Source organism: Aquarana catesbeiana, linkage group LG04 (assembly GCF_042186555.1).
Source record: "Aquarana catesbeiana isolate 2022-GZ linkage group LG04, ASM4218655v1, whole genome shotgun sequence".
NCBI classification, from domain to species: Eukaryota; Metazoa; Chordata; class Amphibia; order Anura; family Ranidae; genus Aquarana; species Aquarana catesbeiana.
This window is the reverse complement of record NC_133327.1, coordinates 589,840,246-589,865,450: the sequence shown is the minus strand read 5'-3', so window position 1 is coordinate 589,865,450 and position 25,205 is coordinate 589,840,246. Positions and strand designations below refer to the sequence as shown.

Genomic DNA, 25,205 nt, shown 5'->3' with positions numbered 1-25,205 from the left:
CTGATTCCTCCTGTATTGATTTGTATTGTAAGTGTACTGTCTGCCCCATGTTGTAAAGCGCTGCGCAAACTGTTGGCGCTATATAAATCCTGTATAATAATAATAATAATATTTGGTACCAGTTATCTTTTGTTCACAAATAATCACACAAGATAATTGTTGACTTTTAAATACTTTTAATTAAATTCAAATGAGATTCAGAAATAACACAAATAATTTCAAGAAATTAAAAAACTGATATGTCAGCAGTAGAGATGGACATTTCAAGCATATATTTTCTTTTACAAATATTACAATTAATGCACCAAAAAGGGGAATTTAAGGACCCGCGTTTCTTAAAGCACACCCTCATTAGAAAGAACAAGATTTTGAATGTACAGATATACTGCTATGTACATACCACGTCTAATAGAACTCAACAAAACATCCAAAACTGATTATCCACACTCAAGCACCTTCCTAAGTAAGAAGAAGATGGCCTGTGAGAAGGAGGCCTAAACACAGAACAGGCCTTAAAGCCTAGAATATCATGTTCACATACAATCCACAGGAACAAAAAAAGACCCTGTTCATTCCTAGTAATTGAAGATAGAGTACAAACAATATATTAAGAAACAAACCTCATTCTGGTCCATTAGAATTCTTTTTTTTTTTTTACAATGTAGTTTACATTTAGGTAAGGACTGGGTGTTATGAACTGAATAAAAAGACTGACAGCTTCTAAAACAGACCTTAACAGTGGCAGGCAAGATGAATGTGATCCGTAATTTTACACTGACTCATATTTACTGGCATCACCTGTATAATTCCAGAGGAAGCGACAGTCAAATTGCTTAAATCCCTCTCCTTCACATCACCCTGAGTGGAAATCTTAGCTGCATAACTCTGACAGACGAAGAGCCCAAACTATTACTGAACCTTGTGTAACCCTTTCACTGCTCAGTGCAAATAAATTACAGTGAAACTCAAATTATGCTTATTTATACAATTGTTCACTGTATTCCAGAATATTTTACATGCAGTATTGACTGAACATTAAACCACGAACTGATTCCTAGGCCTAAACCCCAACGACTATGGGAGCTTTCATCCTATTCATGTAAGATGCTGCCATTTTGAAATACTTATTAGAAAACAACCTTTCTGCTAGGTTTTAGTGACATCACTTACCCTCATAAGTGCACAGGCTGCAGGAATGTAACTATAAATGTTGCTGTGCTTATTGAGTGCTGGAAACTGGACAGGGCCCAGGGTCCAATACCGTGATTGAGTCTAAAGAGGGCAAGTCATGAGTGTAGATGTAGCCAAAACATAATAATTAATGGGATCATAAGTAAGGTGAAAGTATGTCACCATAGGACTTTCTGGTAAGACATTAAGTTATCTTCCTGACACTTTCCCCAGAGATTCAGTCTTCTCTTCTCCTGTATTTCACTTTTCTCCTCTACGACATCAACACCATCATCTTTCATGATCTGTTGGTATGGGTGGAGAAATAGCTCAGTTAAGACAACAGATGACATGCCATGGTATTATAGCTGCCTACCTTATTCACTCAAAAGCAGATTAGAGTGCTTCGCATGTACATCAGGAAGGCGTACATGCACTTTACCTTCAATCATTAATACTTTAAGTTTAATTGACAGCTACAGATTTCTCTAGTTATCTAAATAAAGGAAAATCTAGAAGCTGCTGTAAATGACCGATGTGTGAGAAAAACTGTACTACACATCAAGGGTGGTGGTGCATGCAAAGCTTTTTATCAGATGCCCACAAATATCCTTGTTTTATTTGGCTCTGGTACACTAATGATAGGTCATATCTGATTCAGCCCCAAAAATAGCTGCCTGAAAGGAAATCTGAAATACAAAGGCCATTGCTGACCTACTTCTGAAAATGTTAGCTGCCTGGCTCTGCTCTTTCTTATTTCAGCTTTTTAAAGGCCACTCTCTGCCACAAGTCCTTTCTCCCACTGCATTCGTTCATTGCAGCCTTCACAAAATACTTTGGATGAGCTGTGTGTCAGACCATAATGGAGTTTACACTCCGAGGAACGTAATATGGGTGGAGATTACATGCACCTCCATAGCCTGAAGCTCAGGATATTTTGTGGTGGCTGTGATGGAGGAAGTAGAGTATAAATGGGCTAAGGGGAAGGGCTAGTAAGAGACTCAGTCACTTCCCCTGAAAAAAGTAAAGTGACAGAACTTCTAAACAACATTCTTGTTCTGGGTTTGGAGCTCAGAAAGTAGTAAAGCCACTGGATCAACATGACAACCAGTCAACTAGTAAATCCAGAAAGAGGTCTGCAATGAAGGTGAAGCCAAGTATAAATGTTGTACCAAAACAAATGCACTATTAGACAGAATGTGTTTCCTATGGATATCAACTTGAAGGGCTTTCTATCAAATTCTCATATTTACGTAATTTTGTAGGCTTTTACAATAAAGGTAATTTAAAGGTTTTTAACAGTAAAAAAATATCCTTCATTATTAGAGAGTAAGAAAACCCAATTTCCCATTACAAGTAATTATTAAACTAATGCAATCCTATCTCTGATATGCAAATGACAGAATTACTATTAATCTGAAGCTGACTTGCCACACACAAGCGGGAGACAAAAATTCAGGCAGAATGAATGTTTGCAAGGCCTAGAACAGTAGCAGGCCATCTCTGTGAAGACATCTGTTGATATAGCCTGGGGACACACACTGCCTAATGCTTTTCAGTTGCTACTGGAGTCCAACTTCAACTCTTCACTTAGCACAAGTAAAAAAAAAAATTCTCAGTGTAATTAACAATATATATATATATATATATATATATATATATATATATATATACACACATATACACAAAAACTTTATTGGTACAACCCTTAACAAATTAAAAAATACACACACACACATATATATATATATATATATATATATATATATATAAAATGAAGTGAACCTGTTACCCACATTCTATAAAACCTCATTTTGTAGGCTCCACACATTTAAATAAATCTTAGATGAAAACTGGCTGGAAGTTTTATCAAGCCTCAAGATCACTGCTTCCAGCTGACGAGTGACAGGCACTCTTTAAATGAGCAATCAAATTAGTGCAAAAATCAACTGACACATAAAAAGGAACAACATAAAAAAACAGAAGTGCCCACATGTGCATTTTCTTGTGCATTTTCTCTACTTCATCTATTGGAACATAAAGGAAATCACAGCAAAAACTTCTCAACTGCTAATTAGAATGACTGACTTTAAATATCAGGAAAAGACCACAGAAAATAAGTAGCATCAACTACACAGGCAACAGCAAGAACAATTAAACATGAACATTAAACACCTCAGTCTTCAGAAAAAAAAAAAGCCTGGTAAAGGTTGGTCAGAAATAAAACAGTTAAAAAGGATCTGTACAACAATAATCCTGAACCTTTCAAAATAAAGTATGAACTATGGCATATTAAGGATCAAGGTATATCAGATCTATTCAAAGGGGCATATTTATAAAAACATGGGCCACATACACAAAAGTGCCAAATTGTGGTGTCTGGCATGTGTATATAACCTCAGCTGAGGGCTCCAGGATGCCCAGGGCTGAAAAAGTGTACAAAGCTAAATTGTTGCATACACACACCTGATGAAATTGATGTCCTGCTCAGGAGATCACTGACCACTGCAACCAATCAGATTCCGTCTGACATTTTTTCTAGTGCAAATTAGAAAACAAAAGCATTCCCCCAATTGGCTGCAATGGCCATCACTCTAGTTTTACATACCTCTAGTTTTTATAAATCAGCCTCAAAAGGGCCCCAAAAGAAAACAGCCTGCATTATTATAACAAAACAAGCTGTTTTTAAGGATGTATTATTTCAGGCTGTTAAAATAATATGTGGAAAAATTCACATTTTAAGGCCATGTTCCCACGGGAGCAAGTTGCAGTAGGCTCTCCATGGAACGTCTGTCAAGCAGGTAGGTAATTGTAGCTTGCATACGCTTCTGAAGACACACAGTGCACCACTGCTCTAAGTTGTCTTTCCTGGTATCAGAAAACATTGCAGCAGTGAAAGTGTTACACAAACAGCCTTTAGAATGAGGCAATGAAATCCATGTCACTTAAGACTCTTGCAGGGATTGTTGTGATTCTGGCATGCCGGTTACGTGGTCCCTTGTCATTTGGTGCTGTTGCATCATTACGCTTCGTCAGACAATCCTCTTGCCATCATCAGTGTTACAACCAGAGTTGCATCATGTCTTAGTGCCTAGTGGATAACTTACTAATAACCTACCCAGGGGGTCCTGCCCCGCTAGACACACATTACAACATTGCACGGCTTAAAAAGTTCTATTCACAGGTGCAAAGTTATATTTATATTTTCAATATTTTTTTCTTTAGATTAAAAACAGCTCTGTACTAGAGTTCATATAAAAAAAAAAAAAAAAAAAAAAAGTGCTTCAATTGGAAGATTTGCTGACAGCACTGGCAGAGCGACGAAGCTTTCCCGAGACTTTGCTTTTGGTGGCACGTGTTAGTGTTGGAGATGTAGGTTCCGCCGGCTCTGCTCCTGTATTCGTTGACAGATCGGAACTGGTGCTTGATGGGAGACCTAGAAGGAAAAGCAGAGTCAGGGAGTACGTTAATAAGATTCTCAAGTAAAGAGGAGAACAGGTCCTGACAGATAAATGACAAATCCAACAGCTTTACACGGAAATTGGAAACATGATCGCACATAGTTCGCACGAGTGATGCTATTTAATAGAAATTCATATGTAAAGGCCCTCTAATGTTAGACATTCTTTCAGACTAATGCAATGCTTCGGAGGTCACTGCTAACAGTCCTCCAAAGCTGTCCATATATTTGTCGTACAGAGAAACACTGGTACAGCTTTTGTCGATTTAAGGAATGAGTCACCATTGAGAATGCATTTATTTCTTATGACTCACTGACTTTTTAAATATCTGAAGAAAGAACTGTTCTTATTGTCCATATCAGATAAACATTTTTTTTTTCAGATTTGGCAAATGCTGGAGAGTTTTAGTGGTATTAACCACCAAAAATGTATTATTATGCAGCTTACGAGTTTTCTTAGATGTGGTGGCTGCATTAGTTTCTCCGCCTGCGATCCACTTGCTCAGCAGGGAATCTGACCACTGATCTCTGCTGAGCAGGCAGATGATAGGTCCCTGTTTGCTTTGCTTATGCAGAGCGGATGCAAACACAACCCAATCTCCTCTATGGGCAGTTGGATGTAAATGGACCGCCTGTCCGTTTACACCTGACTGCCATCCAATCCGCTGGACAGTAAGCGGAACAGATCGGACGATATTGAATGTCAGCAGGTGCAAACAAACATATGTATGTTTACACCCGCCGCTCCATAGAGGACAATGGAGGTTCTAATTGGGTCCGTTAGAAAAGCCGACAGGCAGACCTGTTTGGAATGTTTGTGTGAAAGGGGCCTTATACCTTTTTTTACCCAGAGATCCAGTCTGTAAGTCTGTTATGTAAGGCCATTTTTTGCAATAAAACACTGCGTTATTTTAACTGACAATTGCGTGGTCATGCGATAAAATTGATGTCCCCCCCCCCCCACAAATGGATCTTTTTAGTGGTATTTGATCACCTCCGTGCTTTTTTTTTTTTTTTTTGTGCTATAAACAAAAAAAAAGACAATTTTGAAAAACATTTTTTTTTTACTTTCTGCTATAAATCATATCCAAAAACAAAATTAAATGTCTCTATAAATTTAAGCCAAAATGTATTCTGCTACATAATTTTGGTAAAAATAAATCACAATAAGCATATATTGATTGTTTTGCGCAAAAGTTTTAGCGTCTACAAACTATGGGATACATTTATGGAATTTTTATTTATTTATTTTTACTAGTAATGGTGGCGATCAGCGACTTATAGCGGGACTGCAATATTGTGGCAGGCAAATCGGACACTAACTGACACTTTTTTGGGAACCAGTGACACTAATACAGTGATCAGTGCTAAAAATATGCATTCACTGTACTTATGACACTGGCTGGATAGGGGGTTAACATCAGGGGCAATAAAAGGGTTAACTGTGTGCCTAGCCAGTGTTCTTTTACTGTGTGGGGGGGTGCTTTTACTAGGGGAAGGCACAGATCCACATTCCTGCTTTGCATTATGTTTACATAGGCAGAATGGCGTTCTGCCTGTGTACCGAATGATCAGCGGGTGCCGGCAGACATCGAGTCTCCGGTACCTGTTGATCGGCTTCCGCTGTGTATAATCACAGCGAGAGCAAACCGCCGGCGGTGCGCATTCGCGTCCGCTACCCAGAAGAGTTAGATCATGTATATATACATATATATACGTGATCCAGCACACAGCTGCCATCCTGTAGCAGTAAAACTGCTATAGGGCGGTCAGCAAGTGGTTAACAGATCAAGCTGTCCAGACAAAGTTTTAGTTAGAGGGTTGAGACGAACCATTTAACTGTACTTACAATAGTCAACTTTTGCTCATTTTTGTAAAACCCTTATCCCAAGGATAAAAAATAATTATATATTTATATATATATAGATATCTATAGATAATGTTTTGGCATTCCAAGTAATTTTTTAGCGAAAAAAAAGCTTTTTACTTGTAAACAAAAAGTGTCAGCATAGGCCTGGTCTTTAATCGCTACCGGACCGCCCCACGTACATTTACTGCAGCAGGGCGGCCCAGGTTTGCAAATTCATGTACATGTACGTGATTTCATGCATGCGGTTTAGAGGGGGGGGGGTGTGCCGCTCCTGCTGTGATTGGACACGGCGGGAGCCAATCAGCGGGTCAGGTGGCCACGATGGCCGCTGCGACCCGCCGATCGTTCTGTGGAGTGATGGAGCAGCGGTGTGCCAATGAAAACAAAGCACACCGCTGATCTGTCAGGGAGGAAAAGTGAGAGATTGTGTTTCAGCTAAGCTGAATCACAATCTCTTTTTTCCTCCAGTGAATCCACTCCCCCCCACAGTTAGAAACACCTCCCAGGGAACACATTTAACCTCTTGATTGCCCCCTAGTGTTAACCCCTTCCCTGCCAGTGTCATTTATACAGGGATCAGTGCATTTTTTTTTAGCACTGATCACTTTATTGGTTTCACTGGTCCCCAAAAAGTGTCCCCTAGGGTCAGATTTGTCCGCCGCAATGTCGCAGTTCCCCTAAAATTCGCAGATCGTCACCATTACCAGTAAAAATAAACAGTCCCTAAATCTATCCGTAGTTTGTAGACGCTATAACTTTTGCGCAAACCAATCAATATGCGCTTATTGGGATTTTTTTTTTAACAAAAACATGTAGCAGAATACATATTGGTCTAAACTGATGAAGTGGAAATGATGAAATGGATATGTATTATAGCAGAAAGTAAAAAAAAAAAAAAATTTTCCCCAAAATTGTCTGTCTTTTTTTGTTTAAAGCGCAAAAAATAAAAACCGCAGAGGTGATCAAATACCACTTAAAGAAAGCTCTATTTGTGGGAAAAAAATGTTTTTATTTGGGTACAGCGTCACATGATCGCGCAATTGTCAGTTAAAGCGAAGCAGTGCCGTATCACAAAAAAATGGCTTGGTCAGGAAGTGGGTAAAACCTTCTGGGGCTGAAGTGGTTACAGTGGATGTAAACCCGATTCATTAAATTTGAGTTGGGCACATATATCTGCAGTGTTTTGTCATCTCTCTTCAAAGCACTATGTCCCATAGCCATCTCCTGCCCCGATAAAAGCAGCTGGAGTTTTGTGTTGGAGTGGATGCTATAAATAGATTAGCACAGAGCTGAATGATTCAAGGAACAGACCTGAGAGGGGGTGTGTACCTTTCCTCCAATCAGCTGTCTTGGCTCTATGCCCAGGCTTCACTGCAGTGGTAACCAGGAAGAGAACATTTCCTAACATGATGTGCGCTTTCTAAACAGTATATAAAACTGAAGACAGCAGATATACATGTAAAACTTATGTAGGGAGATTTGTTTAATCTCTATGTATCATCTGAGGCTGTTCACTTCACTGGGTATATGTGAGGGTTTACATCCACTTTAAGTGGTTATACCCAATGCTGAAATCTCATCTTTGGGTAGAGTGCCCTTTTAATTTTCCCTGTGCAGTAAATGAGGTACAAGTAACATATTTTTCTTTTGGCAGAAAAGTAATATTCTATTTTGAGAATTTTTCCAGATATGAACAGTGGTAAATTTTACACCTTATGCGAGTTATGTAATCTCTCCGAATTCTCAGCAGTCTAAGCACTGTATACAAAAATGTGACCCAAACCACACAAGGTGCAATAATGATTGCAGCTGCTACACAGGCAATCCCTCAACCAAAAGGACTGCCATGGACAGGCTGCTAATCTCAACAGCATTATTGTTGTAGAATGTCTGATAACTGTTCCTTCCACCAGAGTTGGTGGAGGAAGCAGACGAATGGGATTTTGTTCAATACAAAAATGCAGAGAAGCAGTAAAGCATTTTTAGAATTGGAGGTAAGCAGCAGCAGCCTCCATGGTTCCCTTCCAGGTTGCCTTCATGTAAACAAGTCCAGCAGGGGTGCTTGGACCACAAGACTGGTTGAACAGAATAAATTAGGTAAAGATGTAGTTCAACTGTGCAGTTTGGTTTATGCCAGCAGTTCAGCTTAAACAATGTATGTACATTACGTTAAATTAAACAGTGCAAAGTGATACATGCTCCATAAATGAAATGTATCACCTTTCTGCCATGTGATTCATTTATGCTATGCTAAGCAGTGCCATGCTTTCTGGGTATGTTAATCACCTGAGTTTCATCTGGCAATTGCTGCAGAACTCTGTGTTCATAGAAGATGGGAAAAGGGCATTAATAAAGGGAGGCAGACAAGGTGACAGGATGACAGCTTTGTTTACCTCACCCCTAAAACCCAAATAAAGCAAAAATTATACAACAAAACCAGCAAGACGATAACATGCTATAGCAGGGCAAATAGCAGGCTGAGCCAGCAGCGGCTTCCTTCAGCTCACATGCTGATATTTTAAACATTAACTTGCAATGCAATTATTCCCTGAAGAGGAAGATGACTGAAGGTCACAACAAAATAGCTTGTCTGAATGGGACCAGATGAGGATGCGGCTATTAAACACACCAGAAAATGAATAAAATTAAAGCCTGTGTATAACAAATCTTCCCCAATACAATTAGAAAGATGCACCAAGGAATTCAGCAATGTCTGTTGCAATCGAGGACTGTAGTTGCTTTCTCTGTGCGCGGTCTCCCTGGGCAGCGAGGTAAAAGGGAATTTAATTTCATCACTTACTATCTGTCTGCATTATCTTCAAATCATGAGCCAATGCCACAAACAAGTGCAGTGTAAAAACCTCACTTCTCCCCTGTTCTGTCTGATGGATGGAGGTGACAATGAAGTCCATGCCTTGGAATTTTTGAGCTGCAGCATACTAATGCGAGTTTTCGATTTAAAATACTGCATCTTGCTAGTACAACAGGTCTAAGGTCTAAAAAGCCAATCAAGGCATACATTTCAATGGAGATTAGGTGAGAGTTCAATTCCTGAAAGTCCAACTCCAGGCACATTTTCCCCATGCAGTGGGGCTGTATCCGTGCTGCATGGGTCAACTGCTCGTTTTTCTTAGGGGTGAGCACAAAGTTCATACTCACCTGATCCACCGATCCTCCAGAAAACCGCTCTCCCCCACGGTCCAGGTGGACTGTTCTTGTCTATAGAGTGTGCTGACATCAGGAACAGTCCATTTTCAAGACTGCTGGAGCGTGGGGGTGCTGGACCAGTCTTTTGCGGGGGATGGTCAGGGAGTCAAGTATCTATATCTCCATTGTCCTCTCCCCTAGAACAAAATGAACAGTTAACCCATAGAGTGCAAGCACAGCCCCACTACACGGGGAAAAGACAAATTTGACTGGAGTTCTGCCTGAATGGGTAGTATTTTATACATGCATGATTGTAATGGATTAATATTTACCCTTCATAGACATTACATTATTTGTTTTCTGATATGACTTTTTCTTTCTTCAGTGTTCACGGGGCAACACTTGATAGCCTTATACACATATTTTGGAAAACATTGCGATTGGGCAGGTTAGAAGATCTTGCATGATCCACATTGGTTTCCCCATTGCTGGGGCTGTCAACCCATTGCTCCCACATCTTACTCATGTGAATAAAGCATGTCTGTTTAGTGAAGAGACTGGTCAAAAAGACTTTGGAGATGGTCAGATTGTGCAAGCACATCCAACCATTCTTTATTACCTATGGCAAACTTCAGTACCAAGACACAAAATTCCTACTAGCTTGAAAATTCCAGCCTGGGGGGATGATTTTTTTCCTGACAATAATCTACCAGGCTCATCTAGTTCTTTTGTTGTTTAGGGTAATGGCAACAATTAAAAAAGATGCAATTGTTCTAGCATTTCTTGTGAAAAATGGGCAGCGTAGTGGCTTATCAAATGAAAGAAAACCAAATTTGCCAGTGGTGAAACTGCTCATTATTTCTGCCAGTATATTTGAAATAATATGTTCAGGATTGTGACTATAGTGTGATAAAGGCATCACAATGGGCCTGGTGATGACATAATGCATGAGCATCCAATGCCTCCTATTTATTCAAAACTGGTCATACATTGTAACATTTCTCCTGTTTGTTCTTGCGGGCTGAACAAGAGAAATCATCACAATCCACACTAAACCACATGGATGGTCAAATCACTCCTGCTGGCTATTGTAATCTGGCAACCAGCACCAGCTGTTATAAAAATAGCCAAACAGTGGCTACATCTGGTGCAGTTACCGTTCGGCCAAAACTTTCTGCCCAGCTCCACCAACTTCCAGAACTTAGGATGTCAGGTGGGAGTAAGCCAACAGGGCCACTCACAGCTCAAATGTGTCCAGTTCACGTGCAACCTCATAAAATTTGCTCTGTGTATGGCTAGGTTTACTTTTTCGCAGTACAGATGACTATTACTGGATTCTTTCGATGATGTGCCTATAGGCTCCTTCAGAGCTCCTTAGACTGTTCTCTGGTCAACAAATCTGAGGCAGCTTTGATTTATCTTCACAATAATTGTTTTCGCATGATAAAAGAAATATAAAATGATCTGTTGCCAGATACCAATGCGATGTTTATTTCCTTATTTAGGAATATTATACGAGGTTCAACATTTACAAGGGATGCAACCAACGTGATAATAGCTTCCGACAGCTGGAACTTGTAGGGGTTACCTCCTGGATGATAAGGAACACTTTCACAGGTAGGAATTGCTTGTGATTGCAGAGATTTCTGTATATGTTTGAAACCAAGTTGTGAAAACTTAGCTGTCATTCCTTTCTATGGCAAAAAAAGGGGCCCTATACCTCACCAATTAGTACTGCAGAACATCAACACACTCAACTACAGTAATGCAGTGATACTAGAGTCCAAAAAATATTTCACCAACCAGTGCTCCAGGTGGAGGTCAATCTGTACATGGCTTAGATGAAAGTACTTTTTTTTTTTTTTGCTGCATGTGTCCTGTTAAGAAGATTTCCCTTAAAGTGACACCAAACTCTAGTTTAAAATAAATAAACATTCTATTCAAATATTTATTCATGAAAAAAGTACCCTCTCAGCCTCCTTCTCTATTCTTTGGTGAAGACAAAATGTGGAAACACAATGTTTACTGTGGTTTTTATGATTGTTACATAACAAAAATTATTTTATTGTACACTATTGTGATCTTTGGGGTGCCTAATAAAGTCCAGGTTTATATTTCTAAAACAATATTCCTTTTTTTTTTGCTGCTGAACAGCCAGTTAGAAGGTGGCTTTGGTCTTTAAAAACCCTTCAGTATGCAGCTCTCCTTTCAGTCCCCCCTTATACTCACCCGAGCCCTATCCAGCGATATGCAGGAGAGCAGAAGCTCTCCCGGATCTCTCTCTCCTCATTGGCTGAGACACAGCAGCAGGAGCCACTGGCTCCTACTGCTGTCAATCATAGCCAGTGTGGAAAGAGGAGGGAGCGGGGCGGGGTCAAGCCATGCTCTGTCTCTCTCATAGACACACAGAGGTGGCTTGGGAGTGAGCATGCATGAGTGCCCCCAAAGCAAGTGGTTTGCTATGGGGGTACCCGGCAGGCGGGAGGGGCGAGGAGCACCGGCAGGGGACCCAAAAAGAAAAGGATCAGGGATACTCTGTGCAAAACCATTGCACAGAGCAGGTAAGTATAACATTTGTTATTTTAATGGAAAAAATGTAAACTTTTACAAATGCTTTAAATAGTAGATGTGTATAGATTTTTGGAGAATAGGGATATTGTTTAGTGTCACCTTCACTTTCTATACTGAAACGCAGCAGGAGGACATCTCTAAATGAAGTGGAAATCCCCTCCTAAAAGTTATTACTTTCAGGCTGTGCCCCCACTTGAACGATTTCCCCTCACCTCCTGTTTTGATAACAACTGTAAATTTGTGGGAGACGATGTTCCCCAGGGCATAGGGGTGAATCTCCCCACTTGAAACAAAAACAGCAATTATGACCTGACAGAAGTTTTGACCCTTCTACACTCCAAAACCAAAAAAAAGTTTTGAATTTAGATCTTTTACAGTAAGTCAACCAAAGATGCTCGGCAAACCACATCAATCAATGAATTTTTCACCCAAAAACAGTTGATCGTTATAGTCTTCAGCTATGTATAAGCATTTTAAACATTGTCTCCTCCGGCCAAAGACATTTGATTGGACCACAATCATGTTAGTGCTTTTAAACCATTTGTAAAATCTACTTGTCTTTGGTGTTTGGGGAAAGGTGTGCGTGTGTGTGTGTGTGTGGGGGGGGCAATAATCTTAAAAACAACTGAAATACCAACACTGATTAGAACTACTGGAACACTCCACAGTATGGAGGAATCTGAGGTCACTGATGTTACCTGCCACCCACAGCTTTATTGTTAGACCAGACTATTATATGGTCCAACCAGCATAGTATGTATAGACACACAAAGCAACTAACACTCCTCCTTCTGTTCATTTGTTGGAGCTGAATGGATCATTGTGGAAAGACTTGACTGAACGCAATTATGCCATTATCCTAAAAAAAACTGCCTTCAAGATTCTCCTACACAGTTTGCCTTTGTTTGGTCAAACCTTCATCTGGCACACCGGTTTCCAGTTACTTTGATATCAACATAGACATAACTTTTATTTGTGTCCACTTCTCACCAAACATTAACTACTGTAACCTTACATTATGGCTTCTGATAAATCCTAGTCTGGGTAGAACTATAACATATACAACTGCTATATGTTCTAAGAAATCGCAGACATAAAAAAAAAAAAAAAAAATCATAACCCCGATACAGTCCAAAGCTATAACATCAATTCATCTGCTCATTAACCTTTCCTAATGATTTATTATGCTTTCAACCACATTCTTTAGGTAATGAATTGATTAACAATTAATGTATGTAAACCAGAACTTCACCTGCTCAATCAACATTGACCATTTGTATTCCTTATTCTGCTAGCATTAGTAAATAGATAGAAAATTATATCATATTCACTTGTTTTAAACTTTTTTTTTTTTGCTTTTCTTCAGTTAGTTCCTGGATTCCAGGTCTAAGCCAAAATGCTATTATACATCCCAGAAGTATTCAGGAGGGGAGGAGAGGTTTTCTCAGCTAAGCACACCCTACTGCGTGTATGCCTGAGCTAAGAACAGATGGATTCCAGGAAGTAAATGCTACATGAATCATCTGCCCTTACTCAAGATGGCCATGGCCAGAAATGCTAGGGGGGTGTTTTTCAAAGTGACCTCTCAGCAAAATAAAGTTCTGCTTTAAGTAAAGCCTCAGCCAAAAAGTGTGTTTTTTTTTTTTTTTTTTTTTGCTAGATTGGGAAAGGATCAGAACCTCTGTCAAGATTTTACTTCTATATCTTCATTGGGGAGATATCCCCTTATTTTCTGTCCCGAATGATGGCAACCTTCACTAAGGTAGCTCTCTCCAATGGGCACACAAATATCAGTGACAATATGTCTTTTAATCACTTGACCACCAAAAGATTTATCCCCCTTCATTGCCAGGCCATTTTTTGCGATATGGCACTGCATTACTTTAGCTGACAACTGCATGCCCATGCAATGCTGTACCCAAATAAAATTTATGTATTTTTTTTTTCCCACAAATAGAGCTATCTTTTGGTGGTATTTGATCACCACTGCGTTTTTTATTTTTTGCGCTAGACTGACAATTTAAAAACAGAGAAAAACAATATTTTTTACTTTCTGCTATAAAACATATCCAATAAATAAAATTGAAAAAAATCTAATTTCTTTATAAATTTAGGCCAATATGTATTCTACTACATATTTTTGGTTAAAAAAAAAAATCCCAATAAGCGTATATATATTGATTGGTTTGCGCAAAAGTTATAGCATCTACAAACTATGGGATATATTTATGGAATTTTAATTTTTTTACTAGTAATGGTGGCGATCAGCGACTTATAGTGGGATTGGGATATTGTGGGGGACAAATCGGACACTTAACTGACACTTGTTTAGTTATCAGTGACACTAATACAGTGATCAGTACTAAAAATATTCACTGTCACTGTACTGACACTGGCTGGAAAGAGGTTAACATCAGGGGTGTTTAAAGTTAACTGTGTGCCTAGCCTGTGTTTTTGTTCAGTGTGGGAGGTGCTTTTAATAGGGGAAGAAATGGATCCTTGTCCCTGCTTTGCAGATCAGCTCCCACTGTGCGCGTGCGTGCCCCCCTACCCGGAAGTGTTGGATCATGTACTAGGTACATGATCTGGTGCAGCAGTGCCACCTTGCCACTGTATATGTAAGTTATACAGTCAGGAAGTGGTTAATTGACAATAAAATGCAAGAACCTCTATACGTTTTTTTTCCTGCCTGGAAGAATCATCTTTACCTGCTTTCTCAGTGACGGTTCACTGAGACAGGAAGTGAGTATATCCCCTTTGGAGACCTATACATCAACAAAATATTACCTATAATTTCTTTCAGGTTTAGGACAAAGAGCACAAATAATAATAATAGAAAATGATACCAGATCACAGTGGAGTTTTATCAGCCATTGCAATATGTATGCAGTACACTGGTATGGTTGTATGTAATAATTGAAGGGAAAGCACTGTGTATTTTCTTTGAGTGTGATTTTCATTTTTTTTTTTTTTTTTGCAGTCTTTACCTAAAATTAATTTTTGGCATGTCTTACATTTCTTCCAGCATGTTCCTCCATAAAGTTGTTTGTTAAAGTGTATCTATACACAAAACTTTTTAGTTTTGGATAGGGTATGAAAATATTAGAACACCCATCAAGTTTTTCTCCAATTGGAGCCTCTGTTTGAGACGGAAAATCTCTTCAACGACAACAAAAGCAGAAGTAATAATAGGATTTTTATAACAGCTTACCTGTAAAATCCTTTTCTTTTAAGTACATAACGGGACACAGAGCCATAGTAGTTACTATGTGGGTTATAGGCCACCTTCAGGTGATGGACAAAAAGTGCCCTCCCTACTCCTTACTACTGGGAGTACCTCAGTTTTGTAGCCAAGCAGTACACGTGTATACCAAAGAAGGGAAGGACCTCTGTGTCCCGTGATGTACTTCAAGGAAAAGGATTTTACAGGTAAGCTGTTATAAAAATCCTATTTTCTTATCGTACATCACGGGACACAGCCATAGTAGTTACTATGTTGGATGTCCCATAGCAATGGCAACTGAAGGGAGGGAGACACAACAAAAAAGTAGGGCATTAAGAGACTACAGGACTCATACTGCAGCCTGCAGTACACTCTGCCCAAAGGCAATATCCTTATGACCTTTAACATCGATTTGATAGAATCTGGTAAATGTATGGACTGAAGACCAAGTTGCGACCTTGCAGATCTTAACCATGGAGGCCTAGTGATGCACTGCCCAAGAAGTACTAACAGCCCTGGTGGAGTGCGCTTTAACATGAAAAGGAGGAATTTTCCTTTTTAGACCATGAGCTTGAACAATCACTTGACAAATCCATTTGGAAATAGCAGATTTTGATGCTACCTGTCCTCTTTTAGGACCTTCTGGCAATACAAACAAAACAACTGTTTTGCGAATCTGAGCGGTCACCTTTAAATAGACCTTGATCGCTCTCCCTATATCAAGAGAATGTAGTGACCTCTCTTCCACAGACCGAGGTTCTGGAAAAAAAAGAAGGCAGAACAATATCCTGGTTTAAATGAAAACCTGTCACTACCTTCGGTAGGAATTTAGGATGAGGCCGCAATACAACCTTATCCTTATGAATAATCAAATATGGCTTTTTACAAGAAAGAGCCGCCAATTCTGATACTCTTCTGGTAGAGGATATGGCAACCAAAAAATTATCTTCCTTGTCAAAAGAACCAAGGGAATATCCCGTATAGGCTCAAAAGGCTGTTTCTGTAAAGCCGACAAGACTAAATACAAATCCCAAGGGTTCAGGGGTGTCCTGACGGGAGGATTAATCCGCGTTATGCCCTGAATAAATTTACGAACCAGACAGTGAGAAGCAAGAGGCCGTTGAAACAATACTGATAAGGCCGAGACCTGGCCCTTGATAGTACTCAAGGCCAGCTTCATTTTTAATACCATCTGCAGGAATTCAAGAATCCTACCTATGACATACTTTCTGGGGTGCCAACCCATGTATTCACACCAGGAGACATATGCCTTCCAAACTCTATAGTAAATGAATCTGGAGGCCAGCTTCCTAGCATTAGCCAAAGTAGACACTACAGAAGGAGACCCACGGTGCCTTAGAATGTGGGTTTCAATAGCCAAACAGTTAAATTTAGCGTTTGTAAGGGAGGATGAAATACCGGACCTTGTGCGAGAAGGTCTGGCCACAGCGGCAGGGTCCAATGGTCCCCTACTGCCATCTTTATGATCTCGGCAAACCAAGATCTTCTGGGCCACGCTGGGGCCACCAAAATCACCTCCTTCCCTTACTGCTTGATCCTGCAAAGAAGGTGCGGAAGCAGCAGAACCGGGGGGAAACGCATAGATCAGCGAAAACTGATCCCATGGAAAAGACCAAGGCGTCTGACCACTCTCTCGGAAACAATTGTTGGCCACTCAAGTAGTCCGCCTGCCAATTCTCTATACCTGGAATGAAAATGGCCGATAGGCAAGGAATGTTGTTTTCTGCCCAAGATAGAACATGATTCACCTCTTTTTGGGCTGCACTGACTTCTCGTGCCCCCTTGGTGATTGATGTAGGCCACAGCCGTGGTATTGTCGGATTGAATCCTGACAGGACAGTTTCGTAATCTGAGCGTCCAGGCCTCTGAGGCCAGACAAACTGCCTGAATTTCTAGAATATTGATGGGCAAGGTCCTTTCTGACTTGGACCACTTCTCCTGGGCAGATGCTTCTTCCAGGACTGCTCCCCAGCCTAGAAGGCTGGCATCCGTTGTTACCACTTTCCAGGATACTGGTAGAAAGGATTTCCCCTGTTGAAGGTTGTTGGATATTAACCACCAATTGAGGCACTGACGCATTTCGGGGGATAAGCGCATTGCAAAGTCCAAAGCCTGGACCTTCTTGTTCCAAGTCGACAGAATACTGTTTTGCAGCAGTCTTGAATGAAACGGTGCATAAGGAATGGCCTCGAATGAGGCCACCATCTTTCCTAACAATTTCATGCAAAGCCGAATGGAAGGATTTCTCTTTGTTTTGACAAGCCGAATCAGCTCCTTCATGGAACTGATCCTTCCCTGGGGTAAGAATACCTTCTTTTGAACGGTATCTATGATCAGCCCCAAGTACTGTAATCTCCTTGATGGTTTTAAGGAGGATTTTTCTAGGTTGAGAATCCAGCCTAGGAATTCTAGGTAACTTACGGCTGAGACTAAACTTTGGTTTAGACAGGTGACTGACTGATCTACTAAGAGCAGATCGTCTAGGTAGGCTAGAATTGTTATACCCTGAGCCCTTAACCTGGCTAAAGGAGGGGCCAGAATCTTTGTGAACACTTGAGGTGCGGTGGCTAGACCAAAAGGCAGAGCCACAAACTGAAAATAACGATTTTCTACCTCGAAGCGTAGAAATTTCTGATGAGCGGGAAAAATTGGCACATGGATCGATGCCAAAAATTCTCCTCCTTGTAGAATGGAGACAACCGATTGGATTGACTCCATGCCAAAGGAACGAATATTCAAGTGCCTGTTTAGATCCTGGAGATCCAAAATGGGTCTTACCTCCCCGTTTGGTTTTGGTACCGTGAAGAGGTTTGAATAAAACCCTGATCCCTGCTCTTTTGTGGGAACCTCTAATATCACTTTCTGAGACAAGAGATGATCCAGAGCCAGAAACAGAGACTTCCCTTTTCCCTGGATCTCTGGGAATGTTTGATCTTAAAAAACGGGGAGATGGGAATTATCGGAATTCTGGTTTGTAACTTAGAGAAATTGAGGAATCCACCCATCTGTCCTGGCACTGCTCCTGCTAGATCTTTGAAAAATGTAGAAGCCTTCCCCCCACCCGAGCGAGCGGGGGCGCCCCTTCATAAGGAGGCTTTAGTATTTTGCTTTGTGGGTTTCCTGCCCCAAGTCCTCTTTTGGCCCTGGGACTGCCCTTGAGGTCTTCCTCTTGAACCCAACGGTGGAGGCCGTTGAGACTGGCAGATGCTCCTGGTACTGGAGAAGATGCACGTTTAAAGGAAAAACGTTTAAACTTCTTCTTTACTGGTAAAAGAGAACTTTTTCCATTAGAAATTCTTTGGATATACTTATCCAGATCGTCTCCAAACAACTGGGAAACTGGCCAAGAGCTTTTTACATGGCGCTACGGCTGACCAATTTTTCAACCATAGGACTCTGCGCATATGTACCAGCCCTAGCATAAGCCGTGAGGCTTGAATAATAGAATCTTTCATAGCATCCACTGTGAAACACAGTGCCTCAGATATGCCAGCCATCTGCTGGGCCTGCTGATCAAGAATAATTTTGAGTGCCTCTACAAACTGGTCCTTTATGGACTGAGATACTCCAATTGCCGCAAGAGTCGGCTGAACCTGCAAGGGCAATGTTGTTCTTAAAAAGAAATTCCAACTTTTTATCTGTTGGATCCTTCAACATTTGCGCATTTTCTACAGGACAAGTCAGGTTTTTGTTTACCGAGGATATAGCAGCATCAATTGCTGGAATCCCCCATTTCTTACAGAATTCCTCCTCCATAGGATAAAGTATAGAAACATTTTTGGAGGAAAAAACTGTTTATCTAGGTGCTCCCACTCAGAATACATCAGCTTTTTTAGCCATGAATGGATAGGAAAGGTATCAACAGATTGGGGAGGCTTTAGCGATCCCAAACCAGAGGTGGGCTCATCAATAGACTGCGTTACAGGCAGTAAAAAAGTTGAGTGTACCAACTGTCTCTCCTGTGAAGCTGATCCCTCCATATTAGGATGTTCAGAAGAGGAGTCTTCCTGATCCTTTGAGAGAACTTCATGATCTCTCGCCCCTTGTTCCTCAGCATGAGGGTCCTGAGCAATGGACGGGGATCTGCTACGCTTGGGCCCACTGTGGGAAGTGAATAAAGCATCAATCTTCTGTTCCAAACTTAAAAAAGAAGAAAAAAGCTCCTGAGTGATATATATAAGGGCTGAAGTGTCCAGAGCTGCTGCAACACCAGTCTCCCCTGACAGCTCACTCTGACTGGCCACATCACTCTCAGAGGAGGAGGCCATCTTTTTAGACATGGATTTAGGTTGTCGTGAAACAATCGATCCTCTAGAACCCTTTAAGGTGTTCCTTGTCCCCCTTCTGCTCATAGCCTGATGCACAAAGCAGAGGCACTACCAGAAGGAATGCATACTCTGCTAGGTCTATAGTCCAGCACAATTGCTGCTATTAATGCCCAGCCTGATGCAGCAGTAAAAAATGTGTCAAAGGAAATGCCTGTGTCACCAAACCTGTTAATGCCACCTCTGTGCTCTTGTGTCCCTCCACAGGCTGCAGTAACACACAGTGTGCTTTTAAAAACTTGCCTCCACGTGTTTGGGCGTCGGAGAATGCCGACAAGCCCCGCCCACCGCGTTGCCTACGGCTCCTCACACTTTTTTTAAAAGTAAGGGTTTTCCCGCGCGAGCGGCGGACTACAAGTCCTCTCGTACCTACCGAGAGACAGCATGGCGAGGGGGGGGGACAGTTTGCAAGCTGCCGAGCGGCGCGCTGATCGCACTAGTTACTGTCTTTTTTTTTTTTTAGAAAAAGACTCTGAGCGCTCCTTCCCCACGAGGGGGAGACTGTCAGCACAGGGGGTGATAAGCGGGGAGAAACCCCCCCTCAAGCTTACCGGAGGTCCTGATGTCCGGCATTTCAGCTCTCTGACACAGCGCTGTTTCCAGCATGAGGCTGTGAGTGCTCAATACAGCCCTTAGTGGTGACACATAGGCATGACAACATTTTACTGATTTTAAATTAGACATTCATAAGAAAATTCAAATCATTACTTAGAAAACTCCACTTACCTTTCCCGCCGCAGGGTTTTCTGTGGTAAACCAACGGACCCAATCTTCACCCTTCGTGGTGGGTTCCGTTAAACCTTCAGGAGCTGGGGATCCTTGAGGAAACCCACAATCCTGGACCTGCAACAGCACCCGCCAGTAAAACTTTATGGCCTTACTACCAAAAAGTACTGAATCCCGGGGTCCAGCTCTCTAAAAAGAGAAGCATTCACAGGAAAAAACCTTGTCTCTTCAGATAAGAGGCCCGGCTACCATTCAATTTGAATGGATCCCGTCAGCATGGCTAGCCCCAGCAAAGATTGCTCCAGTGGAGCTCAGCTCAGCACAGCACATCTTTACTCGTGACCAACACCTTAGACACTGGCGAAAAACTGAAGTACTCCCAGTAGTGGGAGGGGTTATATAGGGAGGGCACTTTTTGTCTCAGGGCGTGCCAGTGTCCATCACCTGAAGGTGGCCTATAACTCACATAGTAACTACTATGGCTCTGTGTCCTGTGATGTACGATAAGAAAATTATTATTTTTTTTAAAGTTAAGTGAAAGGTTGCCCACGGAACAGGACGTGATGAAAAAATCTCTCTAATGGAGCCCTGAATAGCAGTAAAACATGATAGTGGTACTTTTCTGCATTCTATCCAAATCTAAAAAACAAAAAAGAGTTTTTTTGGAATAGATACACTTTAAACAGAAATGTGTACATTAACTGATGAAAAAAAGCTGGCCACATACTAAAAGATTTTTTCATAAAAACAGTTCCCTCCATCCACACAATAAAATGAACTAAGGATGGAAATATCCTCATGCTGGGCTATTGAATTAAAAAAGAAATAAAAAATTACTTTAGTCCTGTTGTGTATTCATTTACTAAAAAAAAAGATGTTAGTACAACTAGTCAAAGTCTCATTTGAACAAATTTTGTGTTAATATGTGCTATCAACCCAACACTAGAAACTAGAAAGGGAAGGGTATTTCGCAACCTACAGGACAGAAGAGCACAGGGAAGGCCTCAACAGTGTGGTAAAACTTATTCATTGCCAATGATGGAGGTGACAAGGACAGTGGTGTCACAAATTTAGGTATGCAGTGTGTCAGGAAAGTCGCATGACCTGAATTGCAAATATACTATATGGTTTGTGGACAACTGACCTCCACATCTATATGAGCTTCTTGGAAATCCATTCCAAATCCACTGGTATTACCAGGAAGTTGGCCACCACTTTGCAGGTATAACAGCCTCCACTCTTCTGGGAAGGCTTCTTACAAGGTTTTGGAGTATGTCTGTAGAAATTTGTGCTCATTCATTCCAAAGAGCCTCTGTGAGGGTTGGTACTAATTTTGGACTAGAAGACCTGGAACACAACCGCCATTCTAATTCATGTCAAAGGTGTTCAATAGCATTAGATTCAGGAATGCAGGACTCCACACCAAAGTCATCAAACCAAGTTATGGGGCTGAGTTTTAACACAGGGGCACAGTCATTATGGAACAGAAAATTGCCTTACCCAAACTGTGGTCACAAGGTTGGAAGTACCCAATTGTTTAAAGTTGTTTGTTTTTATTTACCAGATTTTGGAATAGGATGTCCAACAAACTCATATGGGATGAGAGTCAGGTTTCCACAAAGTTTTGGCCATATAGTGTATAAGAAAAATCTCATACATCTTAGACATTTATGCACAATTAGCAATGTGCATAAAGCTATGGCATGCAATAAGAAATTATCTTATATTAGTCTGACCACAATATACCGCCGACAGCTGTAGGTCATTGATCTTTTCACAGTTGTAGCCAATTGTACTTTCCAGCAAATTCATTTTTTCATTCCATGAAAAAACTTCTAAACTATATGAACAAAAATAGAACTGGAATGATTTCAGAGACAAGCTGAAATTGTTCCAGATTTGTCAATGTATGGAGATCTGATCAATGCTTAATGCAGGTGAGAGAACATTGGAAAATGGGCCATTCTGCTGCTTGTGTGTGCATGAGAGGTAAAACAGTCAATTGTGACACTCCAGTGTATAGGTGCACTGTTCACAATAAATATTGTACAATTGTCTGTTCAACCATCTCTAGCCAATACTTTTTTTTCAGTTTGAGTAGAGTGGGAAAGAGTTAGAACCTGTTTTATTTCTGTTTGTGTCCTTGTTATAATCTTTTACTGAGAATATTAACCTCTTGTTAGCAGTTAACAATACACCTGACATGATGAGGGTCCACTGCAAGGGTGGATTTTGTTTAAAGGGTTTGTAAAGGTTCAGGGTTTTTTAAAAAAAACAAACACGTCATACTTACCTCTGCTGTGCAGTTGGTTTTGCACAGAGTGGCCCCGATCCTCCACTTCTGGGCTCTCTCAGTGGCGCTCCTGGTTCCCCCTCTTCTTGAGTTCCCCCGGAGATGCGCTCTCCTTTGTGGACACCCAAGCGGGCGCGCTCCCGTGTCCTGCTTCTGCGTCTATTCACACAGAAAGTGGTGCTTGGCCCGCCCCCGCGTCATTGGATTTAATTGACAGCAGCGGAAGCCAAGGGCTGCGCTGCTATCAATCCATCCAATCAGGACCCGAGACACTGGCTTTTGCTGGTGTGCTCGTCCCTGGCGCGAGATAGAGGGGGTACAGGTAAGTAAAACAGGGGCTCGGGGGGGCAGCAGCATTACAGGAGGTTTTTCACCTCAATGCATAGAATGCATTGAGGTGAAAACCCTTGATAGTTTTCAACCCCTTTAATTTATGGATTTATGGTTGGGCTTTAAAAGTTTTGGTGTGGATCTTACAGGCCTCAGATACTCTAGACCCCTGGTGCCCAACCTGCAATCCCAGGATCACATGCCGCCCTTTGACACTTATTGTGTGGCCTTTGCCTTTTTCTTAGCTTGGTTCTTAGGCCAGTGAAAGAAAAAAATACTTATTAGACTGAGTTCTAGTAGGTAAATGTTTTAGTTTATTTCTTTCCTACTTTTTTTCTGTGCTGTCCATTTTTCCCATTGTAAGTGTTTGTTTTTGCTCTGATCTTTTATAATGGACTTTACCGAGAGGAATATCATAATTTTTCAGGAGAGGCTTTAGGGAGCAAAATGTTCTAGCACCGATTTGTAAAGGGACAGTAATAGCAGTGATCTCTAGCAGTTTTGTATAAAGAGTCTATAGTCTCAGAACTCTGGGCTCAATACAATTTATAAGCAAACCAAAATGCTTGGCCAAGGTAATTTTGATTTTCACATCTAAACAATGTTTCAGAGCTGGAAAAAGGACTCCATCAGGTAAGATTGAATTGTTGTAAACATTATGTACAACTTTTTGGCAATGTCAGGGGCCATATTTGAGATCCCCTATACCAAATTGGACTGCCACTACTTTAGACTACTGCCATAGCCATAAACAGGTACCTTGTGCTTGACTGAATGTTACTATGTGTGTCTTCAGAGAAGGGAGATAGATGCAGGATACTCTGACAGAACAGTAAGAATCAAAGCAGAATGGCTGGCTGATGTGGTTGGGGCCTCCTATAGACATGTAATCATTCCAGGGAGACCTGCCATGGCTATTGACAGCGTAAAGTAGAGCTATAGGCATTTTTTTTTCCATTATGGATAGCGTAAGGGAGGGTTATAACCCCTGTCAGATTTTTTTTCATCTGTGTTCCATTGCGGAGATTTCCCTTCACTTCATGTTCCATAGCCAAACAGGAAGTGAGAGGAAATCCCTGAAAATTAAGAGAATTTCTTGGGGACCCTCAGGTCACCAGAACTAGTGTCCCCGTTGGAAGATTTCCCCTCTATTACTTTTGTGGTTACAACCCAACATTTTTTATTTATTTTTTAAAGTGGAGTTCCACCCACTTTTTTTTTCTACTTTCAAAATCTTTTATTGGTTTTATACAAAAAAAGAAAAACAAGAGAAAATAATAAAAAACAGAATTTGAAATCACATATTATGTAACATCCGCTGAAATATAAGATACGCCTGCTGGGTCTAGAAAATTAGCATTTATAAGGCACATTGAGATTGTCCGTCTATGGCGTATAGTAACAAATGCTTGAGACCTTGTAACAGGTGTAAACATAGAGAGAGACCCCTAAGGGAAATGTTTGTCGACTGGAGAGGCACTAGGGGATCCCACCGGCACCCCTAACGGGATCATGCTGTGCACAGTGTGAGCCCCCCTCCTCTCCTAACCAAGGATTGACCTAGGGCCCTAAGGTCTCGAGGATCTATACAATAAAGTTACTGGAAATTATAACCTATCAATTAGAACCATGCAATGAAAAGAGTGATGTTTGTCTCAATATGAAGGAATTTTGATCAGAAAAAATAATACAACCATTACATGCTGCTCTGTCCTAGTTTCCCCCAGCAGAGGGACACGATCAACGAAAAGTACAACTAAAAGAGCAGAAGAGAAAAAGAGTAAAAGGGAGAAGTGAGACAGGAAGGTTAGCCGGCCGTCTGGAGGGGCCCCCGCCTCCGAAATTGACCCCTTTTAGTTTTGGGGTGGGACTCCTGGTATGAGAGAGATGCCGACGAACTTTGCCCAGGGTTCCCATATGGCTTCGAATTGCTTAGTTTTATCATCTAGGATGCTGGCCAGTTTCTCTTGGGTCATGATCCACGAGATTTTGTGGATTGTCGCTTTCACCGAGACTTTGGGCTGTTTCCAGGCCTTGGCAATGGTGAGTCTTGCACCTAAGAGGATGAA

The 25,205-nt window shown here is 41.1% G+C and overlaps 1 protein-coding gene across 4 annotated transcripts in view; it reads right to left on the bottom strand.

Annotated features, from left to right (window-relative positions):
• Positions 1-866: 866 nt before the first annotated feature.
• The window catches only part of RALGAPA2 (Ral GTPase activating protein catalytic subunit alpha 2), a 604,731-nt gene continuing 580,392 nt past the window's right edge, over positions 867-25,205 (bottom strand). For 3 of the 4 annotated variants that reach the window (XM_073628147.1, XM_073628145.1, XM_073628148.1), the window contains one exon: positions 867-4,606. In XM_073628147.1, coding sequence (XP_073484248.1) covers positions 4,455-4,606 — 152 coding nt within the window. In that variant the 3' untranslated portion in view covers positions 867-4,454. The remainder of the gene's footprint in view (positions 4,607-25,205) is intronic. The other variant, XM_073628149.1, reaches the window with a different exon arrangement.